The following is a 17,137-nucleotide window of genomic DNA, read 5'->3' on the forward strand; positions in this document are numbered from 1 at the left end:
ATCCTATTTTCACAAAACCCAAGTATTTTTGGTCAAATACCCTACAAAAAAATTAAACAAGAGACAGCTGGCATCTCTGTCATAAACCTACACCCTCAACATTAGTTTTGCTGTTTGTTTTTTTTTCTTCTCAATTGTGACCGTGCATCACAGAACCAACAAAAAGTCACACCTCTTGATTTTACGTGAGGACTCAAAAAAAGGTGAAGCGGGTCAACCAAGCCAATTTTGAGTTTTTCAAATTTTCTGTAAGAGCCATTCTTCCTCTACACCATTCTTGAGTTTGGGATAATAAAATGAATGGGAAAGTGGGTTTTCAGCGGTTTCTCTACAGCCCTTTTTTCTTAGAGTAAAGTGATCAGGTATGTCTTAACCCTAAAAAGGCCGGGGGGGGGGGGGGGGGGGGGGGGGGGGGGGAGGGGTTTGAATCAACCCCCCCTCGACATTTTTCGCAACTACTCCGCCGCGCGAAATTTTTTGACCGCGCCATTCGCTGACTTTTTACTTTCAAGTCTCGCGCATCTTTTGACACCATTTTTGCGAAAATCGTGCATACTGTTACGATGCTGCATAACGTTTTATACATGCCTGTCAGACCGAAAATGGCTCAAAAACGTGATTTTGTGTATAAAGTCTATGCAAATTGAGTTTTCTTTTCTTATTCATAAAGATATGATTATTTTCACTTTTAAAGGCTGAAACTAATTAAATTTAGCATAATTATGCTTGATATAGGTTCTGTCATAAATTTTGTGGAAAAAAAATGATAAAACAAAAGGTCGTAAAAACAGAGAAATACATAAGAAATTCATAAAACAATACAATTATAAGAAATTGACCAATTTTTTTTTTCAAGTACATTGTTAGGAATGCTACAAAGAATGTTTTCACCAAAAAGTAGGATTCTAGCTTTACTTTCTGATTTAGAGCAAAATGTATGATTTTTATGCATGCATTAGCATAATTAATTATCATGACGAAAATTTCCATTTCTTTTTGTATAGCTTGGTAGATTACGCCACAGGTAATGCACGTGCCAAATTTCATGGCGATTGCGCGATCAACGGCAGAGATCTCGGGGGGGGGGGGGGGTTGAATCAACCCCTCCCCGGCCACAGAACACCAAAAAAAGCCTGGCCTGGTTAGGCTTAAGAGGCCACTTTTCATTTCCTGAAAATGTTCTTCACTTTCAACTCTAATAACTTTTGAAAGGATAACACTACTGCTTTGAAAGTTGACATTACTCATGGACATAATGTGTTGATAGAGCATGCTCAATTTCAGCTTAATCTGATAATCCCTTCATTGTTGTTGCTGCAGTGGTTTACTTCCTGTTTTTTGTCCCACTCATCGCACAGGCAGCAAGGCTTAGTAAAGATAAAGCGCTTGAATAGACCCTGTACTTAAGAGCCTCTTTTCTCAGTTTACACTTTTCCAGAGTGTGTGATTTCTTTCCAATATTTAGATGGGTTAGCAGAGTCCATTTCAACTGAGTTATACATCATTTTAAAGTTTAGAGTCTGCTGTTTCAGAATCTGCCCTTAACAAAAAATCCACGTCTGGCCACTTTTTTGTTGGTTTTGTGGTGCAAGGTCACAATTGTACTTTCAATTTCCCATGTAGTCCAGTTTCCATGCATATATGCTCAGCTCATAGAATTTAATACTGCTTATATAAACTCATCAAGCAATATCCTGTGGTGAATCTTTGTATTCAAATGACATCATCCCTCTCAAATTCTAAACAAAGGTGTCCTTTATGCTCTAAATTTGGCAAACAGGTCTGGGAAAAAGAATAGTTTTCTTCTCATGCTATTACATTAGATAGCCCTACATGAATTTTGTCAAGAATATCAGTGCATAGGTCTGAAACAAAGACTAACAATCATATCCTGTTTGGCATTGATTCCATGAGGTGTTTAAAGGGGACCTGATTTTCAGACTTTTACATTTGAACAACTATAAATTACTCCTTGTAGTTTTACTGAATACAGAGTTTCAGAATCTATAGTGATTGGGATGAGGAATTAGAATGTTTTCAAAATTTAAACAAATCGCAATGAACAAGGATGATGACATGGCAGCCTCACTATAAGAATGCATGAGTTGGGGCTCACGGAAGCACAACAAAAAAAGAAGGAACATGTATGCATAGATGATACACAGGTGAACTTGCAAGCAAGCAGTATTGTAATGGAATTACACTGCCACATTTCTGAAATATGTGAGGCTCCTACATGTATGTCATCAACACTGTTCAGTGTAATTTGTTTAAGGTTTTTCAAAGTATTGTTTCTCTGCTCATGGACCACAATAAATTCCACAAATCTACACATGGAGCTGTCGATTTATGTACTACATGATGTGAAATTATGAAAATCGTCCGGAATGCCCGTTTAAAGTACCTGGGTCTGCAGTTTGTTCATCACTTCTCTCCTGGCTTTCATGACCGCATCCTCCTTACCGGTCACTACGATGGTCAAGCTCTGGTCCTTGGCCAGACTCATCTCAATGCTGGCATCTGAGAGAGAATCAGAACAGCATTGTTTCCATATTTCTATTTACAGATAGACACCCAGATACAAGGGGCCCATTGCATAAAAGTTACTATTATGGTAGCTTTGCCATCCAATGGTAACTTCCATAGAATTCTTGATTTTGATTGGCTGTTGAGTATTGTTACCATGGTAGTTACCATTGGATGGCAAAGTTACCACAAAAGTAACTTTTATGCAATAGGCGGCAGATGCTTGCTTTGAGTTTGCTATTAATGCATTACATATGATACGAAAAGCATAAAAGCTCATTCAACACTAAAAGACTCATAACAGTTGTATAATATCCATGAACTAGAAACAGATTTTCCTTTTAGGAGAACTCCAGCTGATTTTCAGATTTTTACACTGAGCTATAAATTGGTTATACCATGGCTCGACACTAAATTTTTTGTTTGGTGGCCCGATGGGGCCACCAAAATGCTAAATTTCAAATTTTTGGTGGCCCAAGAGAAAAATTTGGTGTCCCGAAAAAAAAACAACAATAAAAAACATTACAAGTCCTTTTTTTTAATGAGTCAAATATTTAAGATTTCTGATAGTAAGAATTAGAAGTTGGACATATCTACTCATAAATAAACTTCAACAAACTTGCAACACTCACTCTCAGGCATTCATTCAGTCCTTTTCATCCATCCTTTGAACAAATTTAAATGCTAATTTCCGGCGCAAAAAGTTACGAATTTATTGACATACTTTTCAAAAAATTTTGGTTGCCCGAGGCGGGCCACCAAATTTGCCCTTTTTTTGAATTTGGTGGCCCGACTTTCATTTTTGGTGGCCCCGGGCCACCGTTAGTGTCGAGCCCTGGTTATACTGAGTACAGAGTTTCAGAATCTATACTGATTGGGATAAAGAATAATAAGGGTTTTTTTTTTTCAAAATCTACAACAAATCACAATGAACAAGGATAATAACATAGCAGCTTTAACGTAAGAATGTATGAGTGTGGGCTCAATGAAGCAGAATAAAAAAAAAAGAAAGCATACATAAATTCTACACAGGTGACCTTATTACATTGTAAGTAAGCGGTATTGTAATGGATTACATTGCTACATTGCTGAAATATGTGAGCCTCCTCATAGATTCTTACAGTGAGCCCCCACTCATGCATTCTTATGGTGAAGCTGGTGCCTTGTTCAGTGCAATTTGTTTGGGGGTTTTCAGAGTATTGGTTTCTCTGCTCAAGGATTTGATCACTGATTAATTCCTGAAATCTAAACATGGAGCTGTCGATTTAAAGGACAAGTCCACCTTCATTCACATTAGGATTGAGAGAATGCAGCAATATTAGCAGAACACATCAGTGAAAGTTTGATGAAAATCGGACAATCCGTTCAAAAGTTATGAATATTTTAAGTATCTGCGCAGTCACTGCTGGATGAGAAGACTACTACAGTGTATGATGTCACATGCGTACAACTATATAAGGAAAATAAAAAGAGAATTTCACAAAACTTTACTTTTTGAATAAAGTGCACATTTCTTCGACTTGCTACTGAAGTATGTTAAGGGTAATATTATTCCCCCTGCTTTCTGAAAGAGAGAAGTCGAGTGTTCTTTTGTTATGCAAGAAAAATGGAAATATGTTGAATTTTCTTTATTCTTTCTTTATATTGTTGTACTCATGTGACATCACAAGCTTACTTAGTCTTTTCATCCAGCCATGACTGAGCAGAAACTTCAAAAATTCATAACTTTTGAACGAATTGTCCGATTTTCCTCAAACTCTCACTGATGTGATCTACTAATATTGCTGCATTCACTCAACCCACATGTCTATGAAGGCGAACTTGTCCTTTAAGTACTATATGATGTGAAATTATGAAATTTGTCTGGACTTCCCCTTTAACTCCCGTTTCTATCAATGATGTGAAGAGGAGAAATTTATCTTTTACATTGAACTGCTCTTCAGAATCCTATCAATGGTGCTTACCTTTCAAAGGGAATAACAAAGTTTTTGAATTATTGATAAGAAAGCATCTTTTAGTCTATTCCTCATATTTGTACTGTAATAATGGTAAAGTTCTAAAGGCTATGACTTAATGATATACAACCTTTCCCAGTGTCCACGGGCGACTGCGACAAATGGTTCCTGAACACACAAGAAACATGTACATCCTACTTTTCTGGTCATTCTGATAATTAAAGGAACTTTATGTACAAACGTAACTCCATCCAGTCCACTATTCAATACGAAATTCTGCTTTGAGCAAAAATAATTAAAATAAATGCAGCATCCAGGTTTCTGAATGTTCCTGACCAGGAACGAATCAATGTAAATTTCATACTACATGAATAGTGCATGATCTCATACACAATGCAATTAGCCTAAGTGCAGTACAGAATAGCTAAGGGTCTGATTATGCATTTGGAACACATAGTCAAGAGCAAGGCATGAAAGAGCATACAATATGTGCCAAGTATGCAATGGCAGTATATTTCTAGCACTGTAGGGACACGGGAATGCCCATGCCAAGTATTTCTGGTTATAGCACACGCCACTGCACTTCCAATGAAAAGAACGTCTGTTGCATAGTGGCCATTTAGCCAATCACAAATCATGATATGAACAATGGGTCCTATAAACATATAATTTTATGCTAGAATACAACTTATCATGTTCATTTGCCTTCGTTTGGAATTTAAAATTGTTATACTAGTACCCATCGTGTAGAGTAAAGGTAAAAGCATTAGCATTAGCAGGTCACTTACTGTAGTTTTTCATGATGTCGGCACAGATCTTGCTGGATTGGCTTCCGCTCTCACCGAAGCCTTGGTTCATCTCCTTGTAGCGGCGCTCTTCTAAAGGCACATGGAACACCTGTCAAAGGAGTGGACATAGTGTTGCATAAGAATTCACAAGAATCTACCCCCCCCCCCCCGAGAGAATATTTCATATAGAGAGAAGCGATGTCTCTGCAAAAACTTGAGCAAGATTATTTAACCCTAACTCTGAGGCCCCCCCCCTCGACGTTCCACGCGATGTATCGCTAACGCGAAAAGCTATCGCCGCGACGTTTCATGACTTTTTTCTTTTGAGTCTCCCGCATCTTTTGACACCAAATTTGCGATGCCTGGGCGCACGATTCCGAAGTTGCGCATAAATATGTACGTGCACATCAGACCAAAAATTGCTCAAAAACGTGAATTTGTGTACAATTTCAATGCAAACTATGCATTCAGGCAAATTTCATAAAAGCATGATTATTTGAGGGTTTTATTGATTAAAATCAATTAATAGCATATTTTCTTGTTCGGAACAATGTTGCGGACAAGTTTCATCGAAAAAACAATGAAAAACATAAAGTCAAAACAAAGAAATATATAAGAAATTCAAAAAACAATACTTCAGAAATTTTTTCTGATGCCGCAATTTTTTTTTCCTATATTTGCTCAGGGCACTAAAAAGAATATTTACACAAAAAATGTGCCCATTTTGAGCTTTATTTAGTGATTTATAAAAAATTGTCTGATTTCATGCATCATTATGCATAAATTAGCATAATTTAGCATAAATGATAATCTTTTAAAAATTTAACTTCGTGGTATCTTAGATTACGTCATAGGCAATGTGTGTGCCAATTTTCGTCGCAATCGCACGGTCGACGGCTGAGATCTAGAGGGGGGGCCTGGGAGCCCCCCCCAGCTCTATGATCTACCTAAACAGCCCGGCCTACTTAGGGTTAAATGTCAATAAATGGCATCTCACCACTCTTAACAAATACTACCAACAAGTCAAATTATTTCCAAATTGCCTCTTCCTCCTCACATCAATCTGTGGCAAGGTCATGAATGACTTGAAATCCATCAAGCATCAGCTAACTCTACTCCTACATGTAGGTAGGTTGCTTAGGCAAAATGGAGCATTTTGAAACAGGTAGGATTCAACATTAGAGGTGCTCTGGTGGACCCGGGCCACAAAAAAAAAAATAAAAAAAATTCAGGCCACCAAACTTCAAAACAGCTTCAAAACAGCTTAACGTTTGGTTGTATGATCAAGCAACCAAGATTAAAAATGGATTTTTATGGGTTTTTTATTTCCCTGTTATTACATTTCATTCTCAGGCCACCAACGTTTCAGAGTTTAAGATTTCAGTGGTCCACAAGGCCACAAGAACAAAAAGTTAGGGTGGGGCCTCATAAGAAGCCATGAGGTTGCAGTCAACATGTCCTTCATTTCGTCACTGCATCATGTTGACTGATGGACGAACCACTCACCTGAGTAATTGTGGAAGACTTGACTGCCATTTTGGCATATGAGGGTCCGCGGCCGCGCCCACTGACACCCCGGCTGGCTCTGCCCCCCACGCTGGCATTGTCCATGGGTGGCATGGGTGGGAAGGCCTCATCGTAGGTGGGCGGTTCCTGGGGCTCGTAGGCTTCTGCCTCAATGGTGAAACCGTTGGGGTCGACGGGCGACTGACCCGGCCCGTAATGGGCACTGCCATCGGGCAAGTATTGAGGATCCGTACTCATGGTCTAGGGTCGTGATCAAAGTCAGACAGTACCACTGGAAGAGAAAAGGGGTGAAAAGAAGAAGACAGGGGGGAGGGAACAGATGCAAAGAGTTAATGGGCACCATCATGATATGGCATTGTTATCAGAATGGCAAAAATTACATACGCCTTGATCTAAGAGTAGTCGTCTGGCGTTATCGACTGCATTCAATTGCGTAGTTCAATAATTTTCTGTACGATCAGTGTACTATGATACTCTCAAAACACGCAAATGCATGCAAACGTCCACGTACGCAGCTAGGTTGGTGCTGCCACGCCCCGCCGCGCCGGGCCACTGACCAGGCAGCCGCAGCAGCGTCGTACTCATGCGGATGCATATGGCTCGATGAGGCAATACCGATAGGCAGTATATGATATAGCTGTGTGTAGATGGAGGCGAACGAAGGAAATGTGCACACACCGATGGTCTACGCGCGGCTACTATTGCAGCGCGCACTAGTGCGTGCTGATTTATCAAAATCAATATTTCACAGTTTTGGGCGTTTTTTGTGATGGGATAAGAATTTTCTCTAGAGTTCTTAGGACATGCTCTCACACCTCTCAAATTTACATTTTAGGGGAGAGATTCCCTTTAAAACATATCCGGATATACTTGTGTGCTACAGACGTCTCCCAATTTGAATTCGAAAATATATCCATAATTCAGGGAGACTTTTATTTTCCAGTCAGGGCATGAAGAGATACATCCAATTACTAGTAATCAGCCTCATGTAGAACTAGAAAGACTTTAAAGCTCTGCCTGTAGTATAAGTTTCACTGTAGGGTGGGGGGGGGGGGGGAGTCCTTGAGATAAGAGACATGTGTACTTCAAACAAATTATCAAACACACAATCTGGAGCAAGTACAGCTGTATCTGCACACATGTACACAATGTAAATAGAGCGTTTTGAGAAATTGGCAACCTGAAGATGGTGCAACAGCAGTTCAATAGGTCAATGAGAGACTATGAAACAAAGGCATTTTAAACTCTATACATGCATGTACATTTGTACTACTTTTGGCATTTAAAGTACAGTCAGTGTACATCTGTAACTACAAGACCCCGTTTGTAGTGCGGGGCTAGGCCGAGCCCAGCAATTTTGTCCTTTTACACTGCAGGGCTCAGCCGTGCTTTTGATTCGAACCTTTCAATATTTTGTCGTAGTGGCGCTCTGCTTGTAAACAAATGCAATTTGGTATTGTCTGGTTTTCAGACCCTTTGCCAACTGAATTCCGTGGCAACAAAGTCGCCGTTCGGGAAAAGGCCTTTGCCGAAGGAAAAAAATTCTTTGCAGGACAAAACCACCTTAAACTATACTAGTTTTCGACGTTGAGGGGGTTAATATCCTGAATAGCGAAAGATACAGGCAGAGGGTTTGGAAGCAAGACTAAAATTGGCTGCGCATTTGGCACAGTATGCGTTTACACTGCGTTTACAGCCGAGCCGCGGCCGAGACCACCTCCAGAGCGAGACCAAATGCGAGGCCAATTTTGGCCTCGCATTTGGCCTTTTGCGCGTTTACACTGAAATGAAGGTGGGCTGGGCCGCGGCCGAGCCGCGGCCGAGCCTCGCACTGTAAACAGGGTCTATTATCTACTATCTACAAATAATGTGACACTTGTAAGTAAATTCCCATGGGAGCATACATTGTATTCAATCCCTGATTTCATTTGGCTTCTGTAGTTAAACATTCTGATTTCACTCTTCCATACATGTGTTCATGAAGAAGCAAAATTCTTTTTTCCCTATTCTATAAATTGTGCTGACACTGTTGCCAGGGCTGCACACTAACCCATTTTTTCTACTGGTCTGACCTGTCTGTCAGACCAGTAGGTGCCCAGTTTTTCCATCTTTTACTGGTCCATTCCTGAAAAAGTCACTGGTCACTGGTCAGACAGTGGTCTTTACTGGTCTGGACAGTTGGACCAGTGCCAGTATGCAGCGTTGCTGTTGCAGACATCCGGGCTGTGTGCATTGTGTAAATCAGTTAAGACGGTGAAGATATTCTCTTTTCAAGACATAAAAGACATTAAAGTTTTCAGGAGTTGTTGAGCCATGTATTTGTAGTATTGTTGAGCCATGTAGACTTGGCAGCTCTGCTGTTGTACGTGAACTACTTTGAAGACAATAGACAGGGCAGTGCACATTTGCTTGAAAATAAAAACAAGGAAAACTTAACAAGTGAAATGCGTAGCAACACTCGATCAAACAACAAGATCTTTGGTTTCATTTTGATTAGGATAGGGTACCATGCAAATTGAACTCTGATGACACACTAGACTATTGGGTCATTAGGTTACAATCGTGTCATTTGAAGTAGGTTGTTTGAAAGTACTTACTGAAGCGGAGCATCCGTTCCAACAGTATCACAGTACATGCTGAAAACTGCATTTATTTATTAACTGGTATGGAGTGTTTCAAGTGAGTCTTACAGTACATTGTACTTGATGCAGTTTATCTGCATGCTATACAGTACATGTACAGTATGTATGAGAGAAGTTCATATTGCTGTAGGAAATAATACATCAAGGTGGTCCATAACTTGAAATTTGAGCATGTTGCAAGCTCAATATCTGAGAATACTCCAGAAATTGCATGTGCGCAAAGAGTGCACATCACGAGCATGTAGTGCGCATGTAGTGCACAAAATTTCACGGCATATCGATATCTCTCTTTTTGCTGCTTATATTCAACGTTCTCTCTCTTGTTTGCACACAAATATGTCACTACTAGGTAGCTTGATGTTTTTTTATATTTATACATAAAATTTATTTTGAGCTTGTTGCAAATTCTTGAGGATGTTGCACAAGAGTTGAGGATGTTGCACAAGAATCTGCAACATGCTGAAACCCCTCGTGGACCACCGCTCATTACACGTTTGCGCGCAAACAGATATCTGCTTATAAAATGCAAGATGTCAACAAAAGGCAAAATGCAGACCCCCACCCCCCCCCCCCCTTACAGTACATGTAGGTGGTCTTCAAAGCAGGTAAAGGACAAGAAAGCAATATTTGGCTCCCTCACTCAACGTCTGTTGTTGTTTTTTTGTCACTGAAGGACAATGAAATCTTGACACTTATTTTTGGAGAGCAACTTACTGTGCAGTTTATCATAGGACCAACCAAGTACTGTAAATGCTATCACATTAAAGACATTCAGCCACAAAAAAAAACCCTATAAAATCTTATCCCGTTTCATCAGTCTTTTATTATATCATCTACACAGTTACCGATTTACTAGCCTGACCAGACGCCGTGCGAAGGACGCACTTGCGTTCAGCGACAGGGCTGTGTATAGTAACCGATACTAACCGAACTACGTGGACACACACCCAAGCCTCGCCTGCGTGGGTGGTTTGTGTGATTTATGGGGTCAGGATGGATAAAGGAGGCATAAAAATATTCACATAACTGTTGTGGCTAGCAAGGATGTTAAAAAATGGAAGCTATTGTATCGCAGACTTACTGCCAACTTTCTCACACATGATCACGGCAATTTTATGTGATGCAACATTTGTGAATAAATGTAAAGTTTGATAATCCTGCAGTGGAGAGCAAAGCCTACAGTAGGCACCCCCAATGGCACTAGCTGGCGCTGCCGCGTATGTGTACCAAAATTCAATATGCGCTGTGCGTCACTGTATCCCCATAGGCACTTACCAACGAAAGTGACAGCTGCCTTCAGAAATCTAACTTTTTAACAAGAAGAGAGAGGGTGCACGTCAACATCGTCGGACGTTTTTTGGGGGGGACGCCAGCCAAGCTCACAAATATCCTTTAAATCTTCAGTTATTGTTTTGTATCTGTTTACAAAATTGATTGTAATGTTTGTTTTTGATTATTTTTTTGCTCTTGTGTTGAAAGTATCAAATATGTCTTGTTAAAAAGTTAGATTTCTGGGGCCTCCCCTCGACCGCTTAGATGTTCACATCGGTGTGTGGTATGCAGTGCTGTGTTGTAGTGTATAGGTGAATGCATGATATCACAGCCATGGATTCCGGTCATTCACACAACCCAACCTTCTGCTTACAGTTGTTATTTTTTATACTGCTGTCATACAGATTCTTCCAACCCCCACCACCCATAGGAAATGCCCTGCAAGAGGAGTTGGTTACATCTGCAGCCATTTCTTCTCGTGGTGGCCACAAGCTCAGCTACATCAAGCTTACCAGATTCCAACACAATGAACAACAGCAGAAACGTATAGCATCTCTGCCTATCATCCCTCATCCTACTTCTTGCTGGGGACGTACAAGTCAACCAAGGACCCAGAGGTAAAGCTGCTTCTGTTTATCCCTGTGGTTATTGCGAAAAACCCGTAAACTGGTCACATCTTGCTGTGTGCTGCGACAATTGTAGTATATGGTACCACAAATCGTGCGAGGATTTGGACTCCAAAGACATGTCTCGCCTTGGCCATGAGAGTGTAGTATGGCACTGCTACAAGTGTGACACTGTAAACATTGACTCCTTCACTTTTAACTCGTTTGAACTTCGTACAACAAATGAATACTACCCGTTGTCTGAAGATGCTTCCTTCATCAGTGCTGCCTCATTTTACTCAGAGAATCCACCCAGTCCCATCTTTGTAAGCAGCCCAAAGTCACAGGGTGAATCAGATAGCAAGCTGTCAGCGCTACCTAGACGTCGCCACCGTACATCAGACAGCAAAAATTCTAGGCAAGCTTCATCTACCAACTCAAGTATTTGCATGGATAAGAAAACCAACCTGAGGGTCCTCACAGTCAACTGCTGCAGCATAAAGAAAAACAAGTCTGAATTTGCAGCCGCAGTAAACTACATCAAGCCAGATATCATCTGTGGTACTGAATCGTGGTTGACGGGTATTAAGCCTGGTTCATATCCTGCCCAGGACGCAATCAAGTCATCAGAAGTTTTTCCGCAGTCCCACATATTCTACAGGAAGGACAGGGAATCAGCCGGCGGGGGAGTTTTTGTTGGAGTCTCAAAACACACAACATCAGACAACAAACCTGAACTCTCAACAGAATGTGAAATAGTATGGAGTAGGATCAAAGTCAAAGGGGAAAAAGACCTTTTTTGTGGCGCTTTCTACATGCCACATCGGCACATGGAACACATTAGACAGTTACGGAGCTCATTGGAAAAAGTAATGAACACCTTACGAGATCATCACGTAATCCTGACAGGTGATTTCAACTGCCCAAACATTGACTGGGACCACCTCACTGTTTTACCAGGAGCAGCCGAGAGAGAAGTACAACAAGCCCTGATCGATCTCACGTTGGACTTCGGTCTTCACCAAATCCATGACCAACCAACCAGGCAGGAAAATATGCTGGACCTTGTCTTCACCAACAACCCTTCCCTTGTGAAGAGTTCAAACAGCACACCAGGCATCAGTGACCATGCTATGGTTGTCACAGACTTTGAGATCCTGCCCCACATCGTTAGACAAAACCAGAGAAAATGCTATATGTTCCAGAAAGCCAAATGGCCTGAAGTCAAGCAGGCTATTACAGAGCTATCTTCAATGATCCAAACTAAAACTCAAAACAAGGAGGACATTGAACATGTATGGTCTTTCTTCAAATCATCACTGTTCAAGATTCTGGATGAAAATGTACCCTCAAGGATTATGAAGGGAAGGAAATCTCTACCTTGGTTTTCCCATAATTTGAAACGCATGGTCAGGAGGAAGAAGAGACTCTACAGAAGGACAAAGATAACACAAAGCCCTGAAGGCAAGAAGAGTGCTTGGAAAAAGTACACAGAGTTCCAGAAAAAGTGTAAGAAATCATTCAAGGAGGCAGAAGAGAACTTCATCCTTTCCTCAGTACTTCAGGGGCTGGAAGAAAACAACCCAAAGCCATTTTGGAGATACGTGTCATCTAAAAGGCAAGATCGCACCGGAATACCTGCATTGAAACAAGCAGGAAACCTTGTACATGATAGCAGACTTAAGGCCCAACTTTTCCTCCATCAGTTTAAGTCAGTCTTCAGCCACCAGACATTCACCCTTCCTGAAACGCCAAATGTCTCTAGGCCCCGAAAGATCCAAGACCTACGCATCACGGTTGCAGGTGTTGAAAAGCTGCTTAACAATCTTAACATCAACAAAGCAGCCGGTCCTGATCTGATACCAAACACCGTATTGAAGGAGTGTGCAGCTGAACTTGCTCCTGGCCTCACTGCAATCTACAGGTCATCATTAAGCACTGGGTCGTTACCATCTGACTGGAGAGATGCACTTATTTCGCCAGTCTTCAAAAAAGGTGACATTCATCAACCCTGTAACTACCGCCCAGTTTCCCTTACATCAGTTATATGTAAGCAACTGGAACACATTATTTGCCGCCATATTTGTAAGCACCTTGAAGATAACAACATTCTATCCACATTAAATCATGGCTTCAGATCTGGCCACTCCACTGAAACTCAACTCCTCACTGTAGTGCATGATCTCTTGCTGGCCCACGATAAAAAGACCCAGATGGACATCATAATACTGGATTTTGAGAAAGCCTTTGACACCGTGCCTCATTCCCTCCTTCTTCACAAACTTCGCCTTTATGGTATAGAAGGCCCTATCCACCAATGGCTCTCATCATTCCTCACCAAAAGACAGATGAAGGTAGTAGTAGAAGGGGAACTCTCCGGCTCAGCAGCAGTCTCCTCTGGGGTACCACAGGGAACGGTATTGGGCCCTCTACTCTTCCTATGTCACATCAATGACTTACCAAATGTTGTCAAATCCCAGATCCGTTTGTTCGCAGACGACTGTGTCCTGTACAGGCCAATCACATCTCAACGCGACCATGTCAGATTACAAGATGACCTGTCCAGACTCCATGACTGGGCACGTACATGGGGGATGAGATTTAACACTGCAAAGTGCCAAGTGATGAGTATTGACCAGAAATCGTCACACTTCTACAGCATGGACGGTCACATCCTAAAGCAAACACCCCAAGAGAAATATCTAGGAGTTATATTATGTGATGATCTGAAATGGACCCCACACATAAACAGTACCACCAAGAAAGCAAATGCAGTCCTAGGACTACTCCGTCGCAATCTCCAATTTTGTCCAGAGCAATGCAAACGAACAGCATACATTGCCCTAACACGCTCGGTTTTGGAGTATGGAGCATGTGTGTGGGACCCACATCTTCAAAAGGACATCGACAACCTTGAACAGGTACAACGCAGGGCTCTCCGTTTCATCACAGGAGACTACACATCTAGGACCCCTGGCTGCATCACCAGCATGAGGCAGAGGCTAAACCTACCCACCCTAGCATCAAGAAGGCAGGTACTTAAATTATCATCCTTCTTCAAAGCGGTCGAGGGGTTGGTCCCGGGTCTACCCATTGAAAATTTTCTGACCAGAACAAGACCTAAAAGAAATATCAAAATTAAACAGTTCAAAGATCACAAAACTCAGAATATTCTTGAAAGACAAGTGATAAACCACGATAAAGGGTTTAAAGTTCATCATTGTAACACAGAGCAATATAAACATTCATTTTTTGTGAGCACCCCCCTCGCTTGGAATCACCTCCCAGCAACAGTGATGAACAGCCCATCTCCAGAAGTCTTCAGAAGCAAGATAGAAAAAAGCCACCTTTGTTACGATTAATTTAGTTCGCGCCCTCTCTCCCCGCTGCACTATACCACATGGTCCGGCAGCGTATTGATCCAGATCCAGATCCAGAAGCTGGAATTTCAGCGCAAATTGTGATGATTCGTGACGATATGTACCAAATTTGCAGCTAAAGTTCGTTAAGTTTCGTCTTTGTTTGTCTATTTACCTATATCAAATGCAAACTTCATTATTTTGTTTGACATTTTTGGAAAGCTTAGGTGATGAACGATTTCTTCAATGCACAACCTAAGCTGCACCAGCTAGCGCAACAGATCTGTAGTAGCTGTAAGTACTAGGGCACTGCAAGACCATTTTCAGACGATCTCGAGTCAAAGTTTGCGTGTTGTTGCATTTTCTCTGCGCACGCAGGAACAAACCTGTGCGTGCCTCTATAGGAGTTGTATACGTTGAAGTTTGCATACAAACAAGTACAATAGACATACATGTAATTACTGTCAATGTTATTGTGAATACGGACGCGCACAAGGTTCGATCACAGCTATCGCGCGATACTGGCAGTGGTTTGTGGTCAAAAAAGCAACACGTAATTTCTTGCATATTGTAATCAAATTTCGGGGTCAGTTTTTACTGATTAAAGGCATATTTTTGAAGTTCCAAGGCACAAAGTAAGATTTTGTGGTTTTTTACTTTGCAAGTGTTCTTTTGAAAAACGTAGAACATTTTGGGATTTCTAATTCTATTGAATGAGCCTACACTACCTAAAGCACACGATATCGCAATTGCGCAGTGTTCGATGTGTCAGCTACGCAGCAGAAGCACAGTGAGGCAGGCCTTTAGTGACCTTATCATTTGTCAAACAGCGTTCCATACAGCAAGAGAAGCTTGCCAGCTGCTCAGTGCGTGGTGGTTCATGGGATATCAAATCACCTTGGCAGAGACTCCAACCCCAAGCACCTTCTGATCTGGAGATTCTCCCACCTGAAACCCCAAGCAAACGGGAGACTCCAACTTGATGTGCGCGAAGTTCCTTGCTGCCGGGGTCCAACTCTAGGGTCCTAGATGTTATCTTGTGCTATCTAAGGCTTTTTTACAACATACGATGACACAGAGTAAGAAATCATTTCAAGCGGGAGAAATTAAATCTCAAGCGGGAGAACAGGAGATTTTGCAAAAATGGGCTTTCGGCGGGAGATCTCCCGTTGCAAACGGGAGAGTTGGAGTCTCTGCCTTGGCGTACGGGGAATGAGGTAGGCCTACCAGTACTACGCAGTAGCATAGCAGCAGTACTGATATTCATAATAAAGGACTTTAAGTGCATGGTTGCCATGAAATTTCAGGTGGCTCTGTGAGCAGGTGATGAAAATCTGAAATTAAAAAAGAATGAAAAGAAAGATTGTACCATTTGTGGATGTCTTCCTAAGAAAATTTCTGGAATCTGGATCGTGCGACTCCAGGGCCAGCCAGGGTAGGGATCCAAAATAAAAACCAATTTAGCACTGACTACTGAGCAGTTAATTTATCATTTATTTTCATTAGAATCTAACAAAGTAACATTAGAACATATTTCTACTTACATCTATAATCAACTAATCATATCATGATGTAAATTCGTCAAACAAACGTGATGTTCTAACGTTCTCCTGAGGAACAAGGCAAGGCGATGATGCCGATGGCTAAACCATAATTATACATTGGAGATGCAGCGACATATACATGTAAAGCCATTAAAGGGCCTAGGCCAGGTTATGTGTCAACGTGGCGTGTCACCCCCATTCATTCTCACGCGAGAGGCAGTGGTGCGTATGAGCAGTGAACGCTGTCATTATATACACGCAAACGCACAGGAACACAGGCACTTCGTCACTATAAAGAAACATTCTTCGCAGAAAATCTGGAAGATGAACATTGTCACAAATCGCACACAACTTACACGAAAGTGGTTACTGTTTGCCGGGGAATCCGTCCTAGTGTTTTCTTCTCCCCTTTAATCGCTCCACTTTTTGCGATTTTCAGTTATACTGAAAACATAAAAAGTTTCGTCCCTTTGCGCAGTGTAGTCCGTCGAAACGCAGACTAAACTGTGGCAATGACAAGTACAGCAGTCAGTGTGAAGAAGATTCATACGCACATATACATACAGTACGTACATCATGTATTGCTTACGTACGTACGCCGCGGAGATGGCGGAAGTGCGGAGCACGACCTCTATTTTGATAGATCATTATCAGACAAGTAACACCATTGGCCAAGAGTTGACACATGGCTACATTTCATCCAATGAGCATTTGCTTTCTGGAATTGCAGCGGAATCTACTCAGCACTGTGGTTATCATTGCACCTGTCGTAAATTCCCACCGTACCACGTAGGAGAAATTTATCGTGTGTCGTACATAGAGCCCGTCGACGTCGGATTAGAACGATGAGCTGATCAAGTCTGCAAAACCAGACTCCCCCTTTCTATTTTCTCAGCTTTTTCCTCTCTTCTGAATCTTT

The 17,137-nt window shown here is 41.5% G+C and overlaps 1 protein-coding gene across 1 annotated transcript in view; it reads right to left on the reverse strand.

Moving 5' to 3' along the window:
• LOC139734037 (vigilin-like) overlaps positions 1 to 16,732 on the reverse strand; it is a 43,506-nt gene extending 26,774 nt beyond the window's left edge. Inside the window, 4 exon segments of the mRNA XM_071644844.1 lie at positions 2,405 to 2,520; positions 5,270 to 5,378; positions 6,776 to 7,067; positions 16,575 to 16,732. Coding sequence (XP_071500945.1) covers positions 2,405 to 2,520; positions 5,270 to 5,378; positions 6,776 to 7,033 — 483 coding nt within the window. The 5' untranslated portion in view covers positions 7,034 to 7,067; positions 16,575 to 16,732.
• Positions 16,733 to 17,137: the final 405 nt, after the last annotated feature.

This window comes from Diadema antillarum, unplaced genomic scaffold (assembly GCF_040938485.1).
Source record: "Diadema antillarum isolate AM-2024a unplaced genomic scaffold, OU_Dant_1.0 seq00000507_RagTag, whole genome shotgun sequence".
NCBI lineage: Eukaryota > Metazoa > Echinodermata > Echinoidea > Diadematoida > Diadematidae > Diadema > Diadema antillarum.